Source organism: Oryctolagus cuniculus, chromosome 3 (assembly GCF_964237555.1).
Source record: "Oryctolagus cuniculus chromosome 3, mOryCun1.1, whole genome shotgun sequence".
Classification (NCBI taxonomy): domain Eukaryota; kingdom Metazoa; phylum Chordata; class Mammalia; order Lagomorpha; family Leporidae; genus Oryctolagus; species Oryctolagus cuniculus.
Genome location: NC_091434.1, coordinates 81,617,664 through 81,635,326, shown reverse-complemented (window position 1 = coordinate 81,635,326; position 17,663 = coordinate 81,617,664). Strand labels below are relative to the sequence as shown.

General features: G+C 46.1%; 1 protein-coding gene across 21 annotated transcripts in view; it reads right to left on the bottom strand.

Moving 5' to 3' along the window:
• RBMS1 (RNA binding motif single stranded interacting protein 1) overlaps positions 1-17,663 on the bottom strand; it is a 241,187-nt gene that overhangs the window by 20,141 nt on the left and 203,383 nt on the right. For all 21 annotated transcript variants that reach the window (XM_051849539.2, XM_051849537.2, XM_051849535.2 and 18 more), the window contains 2 exons: positions 12,524-12,681; positions 9,611-9,690 (listed from right to left, as the gene is read on the bottom strand). In XM_051849539.2, the coding sequence (XP_051705499.1) occupies positions 9,611-9,690; positions 12,524-12,681 (238 nt within the window). The remainder of the gene's footprint in view (positions 1-9,610; positions 9,691-12,523; positions 12,682-17,663) is intronic.

Here is a 17,663-nt window from a genome sequence, read left to right as displayed (position 1 = left end):
AGGGTATGAAACCTGGACCTGTTGTGGCCCCCAAAGCATATGGGCCTGACACTCTGGCAGCTCTCCAGCTGTGGTTCCTTGTCCCTTTCTAAAAACTAGCCTTCCCTTCCACAGTGGAGAATGAGTCTGAGCCTTGGCTCTGCGAGACGACCCTTGCCCCCTGTCCACTCAGAGCCGGGGCTGCTGCTCAGCGTGGCCCCTGACGGCCACATCCCACAGTGTGACATGTGGACCTATTCCATCATACGACCAGAGACTGCAGCTGCACAGGGAGGCCCGCACCATCCTGAAGGCACCAGGATCATCGCTTGTGTCCTCACCTACACTCACCCTGTGGTGTATCCATGGGGGCTCAGTTCTAGGATGTAGATAATAAAATCCATGAAGGCTGCAGCACCTTCTAGAAGATGGTGCAGTATGTACAGATAACCCATGGAGCCCTCTGTGCACTTTAAGTCATCTCTGGGTTACTTAGAATCCTGAAGACAGCGTAAATGCTATGTAAGCTGTTTATGAAGTAAGGACAAGAGACGAAGCTGCCCACATGTGCAGTATGTACACAGTGTTTTTTGAGCATTTTTGATTTGGGTGAACCCATGCATGTGGAACTCCTGACATGGAAGGCTGTGCTCCTCTTGTTGCAGAGCTGCCAACATTTTCTGGCTGTATGAGTAACAGTGCCTAAGACAAACACACCAAAATGGGCAATAAAACCCCATGGAAAAACCTCCAGGTCTTTACTAGAGTGGTAATTTGTCATGTAAACACGCCCTTTGCTGCCTCCTGGCATGGGACACTGTCACTGCAGTCGGAGAGCTCTGCAGTGGGTGCGTCAGAGCCTGCTGGGCACACACCCGATCAAAGAAGTCAGAGGAGCACAGAAAGCTGATGTAAAAGCAGCTCAAGTCCTTGGCTGCAGTCTGCCAACAGCCGACACGCACACGACACCGGCACAGCAATGGGGATTGCATAGACACTCCTATTCCCAGCGAGTGGACACTTCTTTTCAAACTCTTCTGCTCTCGACACACGGGGACTCATTCAGACTCCACTAACGTCATGGAAAGGCCCAAAGAGGGATGGGTGGCCGCACAGTCTCCTTTGGCCCCGAGCACACTGCTGGCCTTTGTCCTGGGGGGCTGGGGGTGAGGTGAGGGTGTCTAGCAGGCAGTGCCAAGGACGTGTGCAGCTCTAGGAGAGTGCCAGCCAACAGCCCACATGTATGAGTCTCCCAGACGTTCTGCTGGTCTAGGCAGGTCCTGGGAGAGCGTTGTTAGACAAATCCCTGAGTCGTGATGGTGGTCACAGTGTTCCCGCCTGGACAAATTCTCCTGATGTGGTCACCAGTTCTACACAACTGCACCTTGCCATCCCTGGTTCTAGCGTTCACTATGTAGACACTGCCGGCCCACTATCTTCCCAGGATGGCATGTTTATCCAGTGCATGTGAGGGAGTTATTGAAAACCACTATGGAACACATGTAGGGTGTCTCAAAAAGAAGCCGTAGGTTCTTGAACCCTGGTTAGGGATGTTCCAAGCCCACCTGACTTACTATAACCCAGCCAGCACTCAAATCCAAGGTCAGTCCAGATACAGAACAATATCCCACCTATTTCAGGGGAACACAAAGGACTGGGTGGGGAAAGAATTATAAGCAATTCTTTTTCCAACAAACGATATTATACATTTAAAGAAGCATCTGCTATAAGACAAAGTTTCTTTTAAAATATGGTAACATCAGACACGAAAGCATAGGATTTTAAAGCATTTCAAACAAAAAAATACTAAGAGGGATAATGTATTAAGTTGTTCATCAAGAGTCAGGGGAGGGCTGATCAAATCACCGTTTCTCATAGTGTTCATTTCACTTTAACAGGTTTCCTTTTTGGTGCTCGGTTACTTAATACGTTCTCTCTCTTAGTATTTTTTTTTGTTTGTTCTACTTAATACTATTGGTTGAATTCTGTAATTAATACACAGTTATTCTTAAGTGTTGAAACTTAACTGGAACATGATCGCTGTTAAATATAAGAGTGGGAATAAGAGAGGGAAGAGATGTACAATTTGGGACATGCTCAAGCTGACTTGCCCCAAACGGTAGAGTTAGAAACATACCAGGGGATTCCAATTCAATCCCATCAAGGTGGCATGTACCAATGCCATCTCACTAGTCCCAGTGATCAATTTCTGTTCACAACTGATCATAACGATAGGACTAACTAAGAGTCAAAGGGATCACATAAACAAGACTAGTGTCTGAAAATACTAACCGATAGAATAAAAAAGGGAAAGAACGATCCAACATGGGAAGTGAGATACACAGCAGACTCATAGAATGGCGGATGTCCTAAACAGCACTCTGGCCTCAGAATCAGCCCTTAAGGCATGTGGCTCTGGCTGAAAAGCCCATGAGAGGATTTCAGGCATGGAAAGCCAAGACACTCTGGAAAAAAACAAAAACAAAAAACAAAAAAACAAACACCACCTAAATGAAAGATCTCCGCAAGTGAGATTCCAATAGAAAGAACAGGTCATCAAAGAAGGAGGTACCTTTCTCTGAAGGGAGGAGATAACTTCCACTTTGACTACGACCTTGATCTAAATATCAGAGTCGGCAAACTCAAAAGGCTTCCATAGCCTTGGCAACTCATGACAAGAGCCTAGGGAGATTACTGACGCCATAAACAAGAGTGTCAATTTGTTAAGTCAACAACAGGAGTCACTGTGCACTTACTCCTCATGTAGGATCTCTGTCCTTAATGTGCTGTACATTGTGATTTAATGCTATAACTAGTACTCAAACAGTATTTTCACTTTGTGTTTCTATGTGGGTGCAAACTGTTGAAATCTTTACTTAATATATGCTAAACTGATCTTCTGTATATAAAGAGAATTGAAAATGAATCTTGATGTGAATGGAAGGGGAGAGGGAGCGGGAAAGGGGAGGGTTGCGGGTGAGAGGGAAGTTATTGGGGGGGAGGGAAGCCACTGTAATGCATAAGCTGTACTTTGGAAATTTATATTCATTAAATAAAAGTTAAAAAAAAAGCATTTCAGAAAACAAATCACATTAGAATTTACAATGTGGTCTGTTAGCTTTTTTTATAGAACTACAACTACGTCTCCACGAAGCACCATTCCCAGGGTCAGGTATGGGGCGGACCCAGCCGTGCCACCTGCCACACTGTGTGGAAAGGGTATAGGTGGCACATGAGAGGTGACCACACACACACACACAGAGCTGATCTCCTTAGGTCGGTTCATTTTTTGGAGTGCGTCTTCTGGGGCCTGTGTGTATTGCAGGCTCCTTTCCTGCACTTGGCTCCAGCGTCACAGGCAAATCGCCAGCCGTGCAAGAATCCAAGCACTCTGACAGGAACCATCCTGGGTAATTCTGCTTATGCCAGCTAAACATCTTGCATCATTAAATAAACCATCCTCTGACTGTATTTGTGAAATGTTATGTCTGCCTCGCAACGAGCCTGCATTATTTAAACCCCAGAGTGGAGGCCCATTCAATTTGCCCTTGCCTGACAGTGTTTCTGTTGCTCATCTGGTTCTGTGGACAGTAATCACGTGCACTCCCTAGAGAAACTGGGATTATGGAGTAGCTGTTCAGGTGGGATGCGAGGAGAGAGCAGCATCCAATAAACAGGTTCTCAGAGACAATTCTCACGTGGAGAAGAAAAGGGAAAAATAAGTCCAGAGACCTGGAACCTGTTCCAGATTCTCTGCGGGTGCGCAAGTCTAAATGCACTTGTTTCGGGGAGAACTCAAATTCCATGCAACAGTGTCCTTCTGAGTTCTACGCTGTACGTTTCCAACACACATGCCTAAGGACACTCTATTCTCACTTACATGCACAAAGGTACCCCAAAGGCCCTCCCTCTAGCCACGACTGCTGGGATGAGCTCTGCTTGAAGGGTGCCGCACTGGCTTCCTGGGCCTCGCGCACAATGAAAATCACACACAGCTCCTGCCTCCGCAGAACCTGCAATCTGGTTGAGACGAGAACCAGGACTATACAGAGGAACGATCGTGGGGCATGCCAAAGTGGCGCTCGGTGACGTGTGACCCAGAGCAACGAGGATGGCTTAGCTGCAAAAACCGCACAGGCCGCGGCCCTGTCCTCGGGGAGAAGACCTCGTCTGTTTCTTACGCCCCATTTGTCACTTGGCACAACTTGGAAGAAACTCTCCCCTATCACCTGCAGTGGCACAGAGGCCGACAGTCCGTGAACCCACTTCAAAGAAAAGCGCTCCATGGCATGGCCACGGCGTCCTTTGGAAGAAGAAAGGAAACTGTCCAACCTCAGTCTGTGACCCCCGGAGCCCCCTTCATTCAGCGAACTGGAAGAGCGCATCCCAGACCGACACGACAGCAGAACAAACGTGCCCCGGCTGTTTCCCCTTCCTGGACTTGTCTCATGCAAGACAGAGCTGGGAAGGCAAACGGGTCACCGGGAGGTGGCTGAGCAGCTCTTGAAAGGGACCACGCCTTGGTGGTCCCGATGGATGGCACAGAAGCAGCCAACAAGACAGCAGCTGGGCACAGATGCTGCACTCAGCGGCCTGGAGGGTAGGTTTACAGGAGGCTACCGCCTATGACATTGCTCCCTAGCTTAAGTAGAAGTTTGAACCATTTCTTTTTCTTTCAAGTCTTCTTGGTAGGAAAACAAAACTATCTTAAAACAACAACAACAAAACCAAACCAAAAAGGAAGCCCTCTGCGTAGGCTCCCTTTCTGACAGTAGAGTACTTCTAGGTCTCGTATTTTATGCTCCCACACTTGTGCCTGTAGGTCGCTCGTCCTCAGCTACAGCCACAGAAACAGCGTGTTGTCGGGTTTCAGTATTACAAGATCAAGTGTAGCCTGTGGTACTGCGCATACTGACAAATTAGTTTCTCTATGAAATGGAAACTCAACTGGGTGCAGAAAATGAAAGTGAATCCCTAATGGTAACCGTCAGTCATTCAGTTAAAGATGGAACCTTGGAGCCACAGCAGCCTGAGAACTGAACACGGGGAACGCACGCACAGCCTTGCAGAAACTCGCTTCAGTGACTTTGGGCTGCAATTAATCTGATTTCAAAATACCTCAACGCCTTCTTATCTCTCCAGTGTGAAAACCCGGGATAAATATTCTATGTGGCCTCTGTGCTCACGTCCTAGAGGCTGGGCCCCACCTGCCTTTCATGTTCACCTGCAAGGTTCACCTCCCTGAATCTGTTTACTCCAGTGCTCTCTGTTTTTGCCTATGAAACGCGGGGAGGTACCCTGTCACGCTAGGAGAGAGCATCCGAGGCTCATCTTGCGCTCCTCTCCGTTTTGCTGTGAGCACTCGCTACACCGGTTTCTGCTGAGTTCAGGGATGAGCTCGGGGCCTGCTCCCCGCTGCATGAGGATTTCAGGTCAGTCCTGTGGACAGGGCCCATCCAACCTCAGACTCTGGCCAGCAGGGGGTGGAGTGGCGCAGTGAAAGGCTCCTTCTCCAGACTTGTATCCAACACAAGGTGAGGCCCCAGCCATACCCCTAGGACCTGCTGGGAGAGAGGCGAGCAGGTGGGGCTGTGAGCTGACACAGTCCTAAGGACTGAGGATGCCTTGCTGACGAATCAGCACGGTGCGTGTGTCACGGCAGCTAAAGATGGAGGAGGTGTCTGGGACTTTTTCTCATTCCCCCATTTTAACAACTGCAGTACCTCTCCCTCAAAGCAAGGGGAGGGGGCTCTAAATCTCAAAACTGCCTCCCCGCTGGCAGGCAACAGGCTGGTGCCTGGCTCCAAGTCCAAAGGCATTTCATTTCTTCTATCCCATATGCTAGCTTTTAAGTTGTTGTCGTAGTACAGTGAAAATTTCCCAAGACCAACAAACATTCGCTGCGGCTCAGTATGGCTCAAGCACCGTCCTCAGCACAAACATAAAAGAGATGAGAAATAGTTTCTGCCTTCAGGAGCTTCTAGTTTGTTCAGTGCTGTAATGAGGATGGGTGTCTTCAGGGTGCTCTATCGCTGCTGAGTCAGAGGCAGCCTGGTTAAAGGGAACCCGAAGGATGAGAGGCACTGGAAACCACAAGAGGGGAAAAAAAGAGAAATGATGCAACAGGGTGTGCTGGCACAGCACCGGGGTTTGCTACTGGAAGAGGATCAGCAGGAGGGCAGGAAACGGAAGGACAAAGGCCTGAAGTGGGCAAAAGCTGCAGTCACTCTGCCTTCACTGACCCATCTTGGCTAGGGGAGGGGGCAGTTTTAGCTGTAAAGTGATACAGACGAAGATGTTGTATCCAAATCTCTCTGGCCAGTCCAGGAGGACATCAGAAAGAAGCAAGACTAGGTAGGGCAGGCCATCCGGAGGCTGCTGCGATGGCCTGGGCATGAGACCACATGGGTTAAACCAGGCAGCGGCAGGAGAAATGGAGGGAGAAAGTAGATTCTAGATGGAATCAGAAGGAAAATGCAAGGCCTGGCATGATTCTTTGATATGAAAGGTGAAGGGAAGAAGGTGCGGGGAGCCCAGGTTTCTCACTCAGGTGCCTGGGTGGACACTGGTTCCATTGATAAGGACAAGAAGAGGGCACAGCAGGATCAGATGGGAAGGGGAAACAGTTGAGTTGAGGATGAACTGAAAGTGAATGAGGCCAAGCAGCCTGAAACCCGAAGGCAAAACCAGCTGGAGCGCTGAATGTCAAGTGTTGTCTAAATATAAGTCACAGGTAGAATCTTGAGAATGGATGAAATCCATTGCAATTGTGAGCCCAAAGTGGAATGCAGGAAAACACGAACAACTAAGAGTAGATAAATGAAACAAATCCACAAAGTAATCCGAGATGAGAAAAAACTAGAGAGGAGTAGCAGAGCCGAGGGAGGACACAGCAAGGAGGAACCAGTGGTACCAAATATAGCAGTGTGGACCCAGCCCATGAAAGCAGGGAAGGGAGCCAGCACTGGCACAGGAGGCTAAGCCTTTATCTGCAGCGCTGGCTTCCCACATGGGCACCGGTTCATGTCCCAGCTGCTCTTCTTCCAATCCAGCTCCCTGCTAATGCACTTGAGAAAAGCAGCAGAAGATGGCACAAGTGCTTGGACCCCTGCACCCACATGGGAGACCTGGAAGAAACTCCTGGCTTCAGCCTGGCCCAGACCTGGCCATTGTGGCCATCTGGGGAGTGAACCAGTGGACTGAAGATGTCTCTCTCTCTCTCGTTTCCTTTTCTCTCTGTATTTCTGCCTTTCAAATAAATAAATAAATCTAAAAAAATTAAAAATTTTTTAAAAAGCCAGGGACGTCCTCAGGCTGGATAATCAGGAGATGAGTGGTATGCGTTGAATTGTGTACTATCTTTCCTGTCGCCAAAACATCCAGATGTGAGAGTGGACTCCTAGCCCTGAGTAACCCAGAATTCGACCTTATTCAGAGATAGTCCTCAAATGAGTTCACTGGGGTGAGCTTTAATCCAATGTCACTGAAGAGGCAAATGGGTATAGAAGGGGAGAAGATGGCCCCTGTAGGCTGAGGAAATTCGTGGAGTGGATCCTCCCTCACAACCTTGCCATTCACTTGGACCATGTGCCCCCGAACCCAGACACTAGGTGTCTGCTGAGGAAGCTACTCCGTCTGTGGTGTTCTGTCACAAGCACCCTAGCAGGTGCTCACCAAGTGCCGTGTCAGTTATATGCTAGGGAAGATGTCAAGATCGTACAGAGCTGAGATGTGAGTGGGACGTGAGGAAGGTTAGACATAAAAGTTCACAAAAGAAAGTGGCACCGCGGCTCACTAGGCTAATCCTCCGCCTTGTGGCGCCGGCACCCGGGTTCTAGTCCCGTTCGGGGTGCCGGATTCTGTCCCGGTTGCCCCTCTTCCAGGCCAGCTCTCTGCTGTGGCCCGGGAGTGCAGTGGAGGATGGCTCAGGTGCTTGGGCCCTGCACCCCATGGGAGACCAGGATAAGTACCTGGCTCCTGCCATCGGATCAGCGCGGTGCGCCGGCTGCGATGGCCATTGGAGGGTGAACCAACGGCAAAGGAAGACCTTTCTCTCTGTCTCTCTCTCACTGTCTACTCTGCCTGTCAAAAAATAAAAATAAAAAAAAAAAATAAAAAAGTTCACAAAAGAGGGAGGTGAAGAGTGCTCAGATTTGCTTAGTTTCAAGACTGCAAAGACTTAAATGACCTCAAACGCAAATGGGCATCTTTTTTTCTAGAAAAATTTTGCCAGAGTTTTCATCAGATTCTGTGATTTTAAGAAATGTCTATTGCTGTTCTGTTCACAAAGTTTCTTTCTACAACTTAGTGTTTGTGCATTTTCTCCCATTTCTCCACCAATTATTCTTGCCATAGATTGAAAGTAAGTTTTTGGTTTTGTTGGGGAAAAAAGAAGAGCAAGACACAGATTGAAATTTTACCAGGAGGAGGAGGAGGGAGGGCGTAGTTAGCAGAACGAGACCCTGAAGGGACGGGATCTCAAAGGCAGCTCTGGAACCCATGCCCCGGAGGAAGGAGAGAAGCCCGGGAACTGGGCACAGGTCCCCTTGCCGGGAAGAAGCAGGAAGCTCGTGGCGCTTCTGCCTGATGATCTCCACTTCAATCATCGAGCAGGAAGGGAAGTCATCTGCTTCGAGTTAGGGAGCAGACTGCAGAGAGGCTGCGCAACACCGGCACTGCTGCCGGGAAGGGCGAGGACGTCCAGCACGGAGCAGCCGTGCCGAGGGACTGGTCGGGCTGAAGACGTTTGCGGACGCGTGCCACGTCAAAGTGTGTCCATCCGTGACAGACCACAGACACAACGGTGGCCTCTAAGACTGATGTGGCCTGGGGGAGAAGGGGGTTCCACTCTCTAGGTGAGCGAGTACAGTCTGTGAAACATCAACAACAATGAACACCTAACGGTGCCTCTGTCAGGGTACATCCCCGCTGTGGAGTCTCACACAGCAGCGGTTTGCAGAGGTAACAGGATCAGGGGAGGCGTCCTGCCAGGCAGGTGTGACCAGGACAGTGTAACAAAGCTGAGCAAGCCACAGAAGAAAACAGACGCAGCGCTCAAGGTGGAGACCGGATTCGGCAGGGACAGGAAACAGGAACAGAAAGACCAGTAAATAATGGGAATGGAAGGATCCCATTGCATCTCCGATCAGGTTCCAGCCGAGCCAGAGTCAGCGTGACCTTGGGATGGACAGCTTCTGACACACGGTGTGCACGAAGATGACACCACACGGTGGAGTGAGGAGGTGGTGGCTGGAGTGGAGGGGACGCAGCAGCCCTGGGCGTGAGCTCCAGGGATGGGAAAGGCGTTACCCGCCTTGGCGACGCGACCCAGTGCTGGGCAGCTTGCTGGGACGGCGACTAGGTGGGTCCGGAGAGAGCTGACACAGCCAAGCAGCAGCCGTGCCTGCGCTGTGCTGCTCCCCAGGTCACAGGGCTCCTTCGGCTGGGTCTGCTTCCACTGACAGTTCAACGTCCAAGGCCCAGAGACAGACGTTTAAAGTCTTACTTGCAATCCAAAGAAAATTTTAAATGGTGACCTGAGGGCTTCTTGTTTTTGATAGACAGGTCACCCTGTGCTGAAGTTATACCCACATGATATAAAAGACTAGGGATAAAATGTTGAACAACATACCAGAAACTCCTGGCGGTGTCTTAATGAACTTTCCATTAAAATGACCAATAACAGCTTCGCATTTTTCTGTTGATTCCATCCTATTTAAACACAAATGTAGAATATTTATAAATATTTAAGAGTCTCTTAGTTTTCATTCTGTTCTTTGCATACAGAAACATTCTTATAGGGCTTTCCAGATACAAATGAAAGCTAGCAAAACATGGCTGTGATAAAAAGAAAGATTATTCTTTTACCTATATTGTATTTGTACAGTACAATGACAACTGATAACCAGAGTACATTCTGAACCATAAAAGACAGAATAACTTATTCATGTGTTTACTATCAAGCACGAAGGATATATAGTTTTATTTACTTGTCGGCAAACTGAAAACCAGTACACAATAGTTAAGACACTGAGTTAAAAACAACAGCGTGTAATACTAGTGTATTTGCTACTTGCTAGAATATTGGCTATTTCTGAGCGGCCTGGAGGGTGGGAATCTGGCCAAGAGTTTAGGCTGCAGCCTGGGGCACCCGCATCCCATATGAGAGTGCTTGGGTTCAAGTTCCCGCTCGGTTTGTGATTTCAGTTTCCTGCTAATGTGCACCCTGGGAGGCAGGAAGTGATGGTTCAAGTAGTTGGGTCTGTGAAACCCACTTGAGAGATGTCAGCTGACTTCCCGGCTCCTGGATTTGGCCTGCTCAGCGTGGGCTGCTGTGGGTATTTGGGGCGTGAACTAGTGGATGAGAGTTCTGTCTCTATCTCATTGTGTCTCCAAAAAATAAACAGCTGGTCATTCCTTTCACATATTCACAGAACTGAGACTAAACACTCATGATGGCAACTAGTGCCAACCAGAAAAGGTGTGCCTTATATGTTTTTAGGTTTACTTCAGGATTTATACTAGTTAAGTCAATAACATAGCTTGGCATCTTGGCTTCAAAGCAGTAATTAAAGGATGGAGCCTAACTCTGCAAGTTATTCTGATTGTATTTCCAAAAATTCAGGGAAAATGGAAGATAAATTTATTTTGGTGCAAAAAATTTGAAATCCATGCATGTTTTTTCCCACAACATGCAGTTCTCATGAACTTTTTGAAGCACACTCATATACTGACAGGTACCTAAAACATTTGAAAAACACTTCTGGGAAGTTCAATGACCGACTTGTTTTTCTTTAATGGAAGAAACATTAAATAATCTATCCTAAATGTGTTATAGTCTGAAGAGAGAGTTACACCTTCATTTTAATGGATGGTAACAATGAAAAGTATAATTGAGTTTTGGTTTTGAATGCATAAATGGCACTAATTCATCTGCTTTTAGAAGGATATTATAGATGATGCAGAGCTGTGTGTCACCTGGATCCTTCTAACCAGTGAAGTGGGTACACTGGAGATGCTGGCCTTGGAGACTTACTCCTCGGAGATTTCAATTTGATTAGAAAAGAAAGAACAATGGACTAAGAGAGCCACAAGAACCAGCTACTAGTCCTTGCTTCAGCCAGGTAAGAAGGAAAGGCCCCTTTTTGCCGCAGTTCTCTGATATGTAAAATAATATGCAATGCTTTGTTGATATCACAGGACTGGGATTGTCATTTGTATATGAAAGCAATTTTTCCTCTGGAATCAAAGTCAATAATTGAAAACATTAGATATCAACTGTTACAGCACATTAATATGCTCCTGGAGACTCATCAGGTAAAATCAGCTTTTGGATGTGGGCTTTTGGATTAGAACCCTGGCAAAAATCAAAGCTTTATCTGTTTAATATATTTCCTTTAGAAACAAAATTACTTAAGTATCTTCCTGGGACAGAATGGATAAAAACAAGAAGGGATGCAGGTACCTGTGACATCTGAACATTTTCTTTAAAATTTTGAAACCAGAAAATTATAAAATGTAAGCATTTATTAAATGTGTAGGGTGGTTAGACAGGTCCTTCTTAATTGCTGATGGTGAATCAAATTTCTACCTAATGAGAAAAAAAATACTGAAATATGAAATTGAGGAGACTGATTATTATTTTTAAGAAGTCAGGAAGCTAGTGGTTAGCCTAGCATTTAAGAAGCCTCTGTCCTATAACAGAGTGCCTGCGTTGAGATCCAGCTCTGGCTCCTGACTCCAGCTTCCTGCTACTGCAGGTGCAGGGAGACAGAGGCAACAACTCAAGCAGCTGGGTTCCTGTCACCCACACAGGAGACTTGGATTGTATTCTCAGCTCCTAGTTTCAGCCTATCCCAGTCCTGGTTATTGTGGGCATCTGAAGGGAATTCTCTCTGTCTCTCAAATTAAAAAAAAAAAAAAAAAGGCATCCATTCTGATCTAATTAAAATATTAAGGTCACATACTTTCAGAACTATTGCTCATGTTTCTTGTCACAAGCCACCAAGTATTTAGTGTCCTTAGGATACTTGAACCTAACGAAGGGCAGGTGTTTGGCTTGGAAGCGAGGGCACCATTTGGGATGCTTGTAAACCATACTGGAGTGCCTGGTTTCGAATTCCAGCTCCACTCCTGATTCCATCTTCCTGGTAAGGGGCACCTTGGGAGGCAGCAGGTGATGGCTCAAGTGGTTGGGTCCATGGCACTACATGGTAACCTGGACTGGGTTCTGGGTTACTGGATTTGGCCTGGCCTAGCACTTAGCATTGCAGGCCTTTCCGGGAGAGAAACAGCTTGGGGGGGATACTCTGTCTCTCTACAATAATAACAACAACAACAACAACAATAACAAATCATAGTATACTGCCTAAAGATTTGAGACAATGCAAAACAATCTTTACATCTTTACATATAATTTAACTTCATGGTGCAACTTACGCCCATAACCATGGCTGAAATTCTCTTTTTGGTTGTTTTTTACTTTCTAGGATGATCAGACCAGAGGTTTTACTGTCAATATTGTGAAGAAAGGCAGCATGCTTACCTAGCAAAGCCAACACCACGACTTGTACCACTGGAATCACGTAGTATCCTGGTAGAGATAACCTGTCCAAATGGTTTGAGCATATTTTCAAGTTCTTGCTCATCCATGGATAGTGGCAAATTAGAAATATACAGGTTTGTAGGATCTTGTTCCTGTTGCTAAAGCAGAACACAGAATTGTCCATTTATTTCCAACAGAAGATATTATGTTAAAAAACTGTTTCAGCCACTCGTTTTGCTCAGGTCCTTCTGAACCTCCTAGTAAGACCATGGGAACTAGAGAACACCCAAGTTTGAACATAATGTCTACAGCATGGAGTATCTGTGCAGCTCCAGCAGACTGGGAAGTGGCACTGCTGGCAGCCACTCTGAGTTGGAAAGGTTGCCCTCTGGAACCACAACTCTCAGCTATTTGCAGTGTTTCCCAAAATAACCAACCTCTCCTCCACTGCTATTTTTAGGAGTCCATTTCAGGCACGTTATTGTGCAGGAAGCTATTATTGCTAATAATTCAGTTTAGAGGCCCGTGAAGTCCGCTAAAGTTCAAGAGAGTTTTGCCTACATTCTCATCTTCTGCTCTATGGTAGAGTCCATTCTATTTCTGAGTTGTGACCACCCATGGAAAATGAGCTTCTAAATTAATCCAAACAAGGAATCTCAAAACAATATACAATTATAAACTCTGAGTAGAGAAAATCTTAGAAGCTTATCAGAAATGTGGAATTTCAGGCTCCACCTCAGACCTACAGAATCAGTAGCTGCATTTTAATACAACTGAGAAGCAATGCTGTTTGATCATTTCTCACCCAGTTGTCCTTTGTTCAGACAGAATCAGCTGAAACCAGACATACAACTGAATTTTCTGAGAACCGGTGAAGATCATGGTATTCAGATTAGCAGAAACAAAAGCTCATCTGACAACTGGACTATTTTCTGATGAACTCAAATTTCACCTCTGCAACTGTGAGATTAATATAGTCTTAATGAATTTGCAGCCAGACTTTCCTTTGATCTTACTAACCAGTTGTATCTCTACATATTGAAGTATATGAGAGATGATGATTTTCTTTAATTAGTACTATTAGTAAAGTCATTAACTGGTGTGTTAGCCTCAGGCTACAGAATAGTATACTCATTAGAACTTTCTAGATTTTTGAAAGGCATTGGACTTTAAAAATATAAGTGAGGTATTATGCATGTTTGAATTTGTACAAAGTCTCTAATTTCAAATATATACTAGCATTAATTAAACCTGAAATGAAACATTTTTTTAATATAATCTGCATGTAACGGTGAACAATTTCCTTTTACAACACGATCTGATATCCTAGGCAATCAGAAATATTCTGGTATTTTCATGAAGTAAAATTACCAAAGACCAAGAAACTACGGGCAAAAAGTATCGGCCCCGTAACTCCTTGGCCATGGGGCCAAAGCTGTGGTGTAGTGGGTTAAAGCCCCAGCCTGCAAGCGCTGGCATCCCATATGGGCACTGCTTTGAGACCCGGCTGCTCTACTTCTGATCCAGCTCTCTGCTATGGCCTGGGAAAGCAGTGGAAAAAGGACCAAGTTCTTGGGCCCCTGTGCCCACCTGGGAGACCTGGAAGAAGCTCCTGGCTCCTGGCTTCAGATCAGCTCAGCTCTGACCGTTGCTGTCATTTGGGGAGTCAACCAGCAGATGGAAGACCTCTCTCTCTGGCTCTATCTCTCTCGGTAACTCTGTCTTTCAAATAAATAAAATAAACCTCTTAAAGAACAAAACAAAACAAAAAAACCTCCCTGGCTGCGACACCAATGAGAACAGCATGTAACTAAGCTCATTCCAAAGGTGGCTCCCAGCTTGTATGCTTGACTTTCAGAGTGGGTCCAAGAAGAAATTAAAATCTTCAAATAGTCAACAGCAAATTGAGCCTTTAGCTTCAATACCTTCATAGGCCAAACAAAATGGCAACTCTGTTGGCTCTCAGTTGAAATGAGGTCAATTTAGCCTGCTACCACTGATTATCTTATGCTAAGAACACCTTTTGCGGACAGTAATATAGAGTCTATCTTTTAACGCTTCAAAACTGGAAAGTGACTTAAGACACATAGGACAATAACAGATGCAATGTTGAAAGCAATACAAATGATTTTAAATACGAAATTCTGTTCCCCTTACTTCCATTTCATTTGATACCTCAACCAGCGTGACCCAATTACACCCACAGCTCCTCTGTTAGCCATCTCATTTTGGCTCTAACCTGACAAATTCCTGAGGCTCTCCTGCAGAGTCAGGCGGCTCTTTTTTTTTTTTTTTTTTTTTTAAAGATTTATTTATTTATTTGAAAGAGTTACATAGAGATAGGAGAGGCAGAGAGAGACAGAGAGAGACAGAGAGGTCTTCCATCTGATGGTTCACTCCCCAATTGGCTGCAACGGCCGGAGCTGCGCCAATCCGAAGCCAGGAGCCAGGAGCTTCCTCCAGGTCTCCCACGTGGGTGCAGGGGCCCAAGGACTTGGGCCATCTTCCACTGCCTTCCCAGGCCATAGCAGAGAGCTGGATCAGAAGTAGAGCAGCCGGGTCTCGAACCGACACCCATGTGGGATGCTGGCGTTTCAGGGCAGGGCGTTAACCCACTGTGCCACAGCACTGGCACCAGTCAGGTGGTTCTTTGCTACTCTGGTAGTCAGGTCCTGAAGCAGCCAATATTAACAGGTTCTCTCTGTCTGAAGGAGAGCCCTGGGACCTCATACAGCTAAAGGACATCTCCAGTGCATCTTGTACTCCCCAGATCCTTGCTATAAAATGACTATGATTCCTGTACTGTCTTCTGAAAGCTCAAGACAGAAGCAAGGTAATGAAAGCTATAACAGAGATGTATGCAGATGAGCAAATGACAATGGGAGGATAGTCAGGGGTGCCTGTCTTAGGGACATTAAGAAATACTTTGTTGGGAAGACATGACACTGAGTTGGAACTACAGGAGGAAGCAGAAATCAAGAGGCTGAAACCAGATGTGAGAAACCATCTAAGGATTTGATTTTTCTATTTTTAAAGATTTATTTTTTTGAAAGGTGGAAGGAAAGAGAGAGAGAGATCCACCCATCTTCTATCCACTGGTTCACTCCCCAAATGGCTGCAACAGCCAGGGTTGGGCCAGGCTGAAGCCAGGAGCAAGGAAGTCCATCTGGGTCTCCCATGTGCGTGGCAGGGACCCAAGTACTTGAGTTGCCATGCACTGCTTTCCAGGCACATCTGCAAGAAGCTATATTCAAAGTCAAATAGCTGGCACTCCAATATGAGATGCCGGCATCCCAAGTGGAGCTTAACTCGCTGTGCCAAACTGTTTGCCCCTAAGGAATCTGATCTTGTTGGTCCCTGAGGCTTTTCTTCCCCCAAAGTACGCAGTGCTCACAGCACAGAGAATGACGACCTATCCTGAACAGCGAAGGAAGAAGCCCAAGTAGCCTTGCCAGAGCTGCAAATCTTCACTGAAGTCTTATGCTTTGTCTTTTCTTAACCACAATCTACTCCCTAACTATTGCGGTTTGTTTTAATAGAGAAGCAGATACTGCAGGAAAATAAGCAGTGTTTATCCTATGACTTCATGTACTCTGGGAGTGGGGAGCAGACAGTAGGAAGAGCTGCAGCTTGAGAGCCATATTTACCTTGAGAAATAGAGAGGTTCTGGAGGCACGGAGGCAGGGGAGTGACAGGAGCAGACCTATCTTGGGCTTCTGACTCATACTGAGTCAGACAAAAACCGGGAACTCCCTAATTAAAGAGCATTAAAACAATCTTTGGACAAAGATATAAGAAATATATCAAAATATTGTGGACTTTCTTTTGAAAATTAGTTATAAAAATTGCAATCGCTAATGGTTAAGAATGCTCACAGGAAAGTGTTATGTGACTTTATGAAGCATTTTTAAGAGATTTGACAATGTAGCATTAAATGCTTTTAAAATACGTTTTAGCTTCTCCTATTAAAACACTAAGTATTGCACATTCTTTAAAGTCTTTATTCAACTTGAAAGTTTGCAAAGAGAGAGGTATTAAAAAATGTGAAAACAAAAATCTAGAAAGTTAAATTTTTCTTTTTCAATTCGGAGCTGGTATTGTGGTGAGGCAGGTTAAGCTGCTGGCTGCGATGCCGGCATCCCGTATGGGTGCCAGTTCGAGACCTGGCTGTTCCACTTCCCATCAAGTTCCTTTCTGGTGCGCCTGGAAGAGCAGCGGAAGATGTTCCAAGTACTTGGGTCCCTGTAGCCACGTGAGAGACCCAGATGGAGTTTGAAGCTTCTGACTGGCCTGGACCAGCTATAGCCATTGTCGTTATTTGGGGAGTGGAACAGCAGATGGAAGATATTCTCTCTCTCTCTCTGTTTCTCCTTCTCTCTGTCACTTTGCCTTTCAAATAAAATAAATAAATCTATCTTTAAAAAAGTTTTTTTTTTTTTTTTTTTTTTTTTTTTTTTTTTTTAAATTTGAGAGGGAGAGAGTGAAAGAGAGACATTGAGCTCCCTTGTATGGTTCACTCCACAAATGCCCACAACAGCTGGGACTGGGCCAGGCCAAAGCTGGAAACTCAGTCTAGGCCTCCTTAGATTGAGCAGGGACCCATCTATGTCAGCCACCATCCCTGCCTCCCAGGGCACCCAGGATCGGGGAGCTGGAGCAGGCACTCTGATGAGGGATGTCAGCATCCTAACCAGTGTCTTACATGCTAGGCCCCGAAGTTGGGCTCTTAACCTGCTCTTTTATACAGTGAAAACACACTTGACTAAATATTTCCTATGATTTTATGCATTTGTTTTCTTTCTTTTTTTTTATTTATTTGACAGGTAGAGTTGTAGACAGTGAGACAGAGAGACAAAGATCTTCCTTCTGTTGGTTCACTCCCCAAATGGCCATCATGGCTGGCGCTGTGCCTATCTGAAGCCAGGAGCCAGGTGCTTCCTCCTGGTCTCCCATGTGGGTGCAGGGCCCAAGCACTTGGGTCATCCTCCATTGCCTTCCCGGGCCACAGCAGAGAGCTGGACTGGAAGAGGAGCAACCAGAACTAGAACCAGCGCCCATATGGGTGCCGCAGGTAGAGGATTAACCAAGTGAGCCACGGCACTGGCCCCTGCATTTGTTTTCAATAGGAACTCTCAAGTTT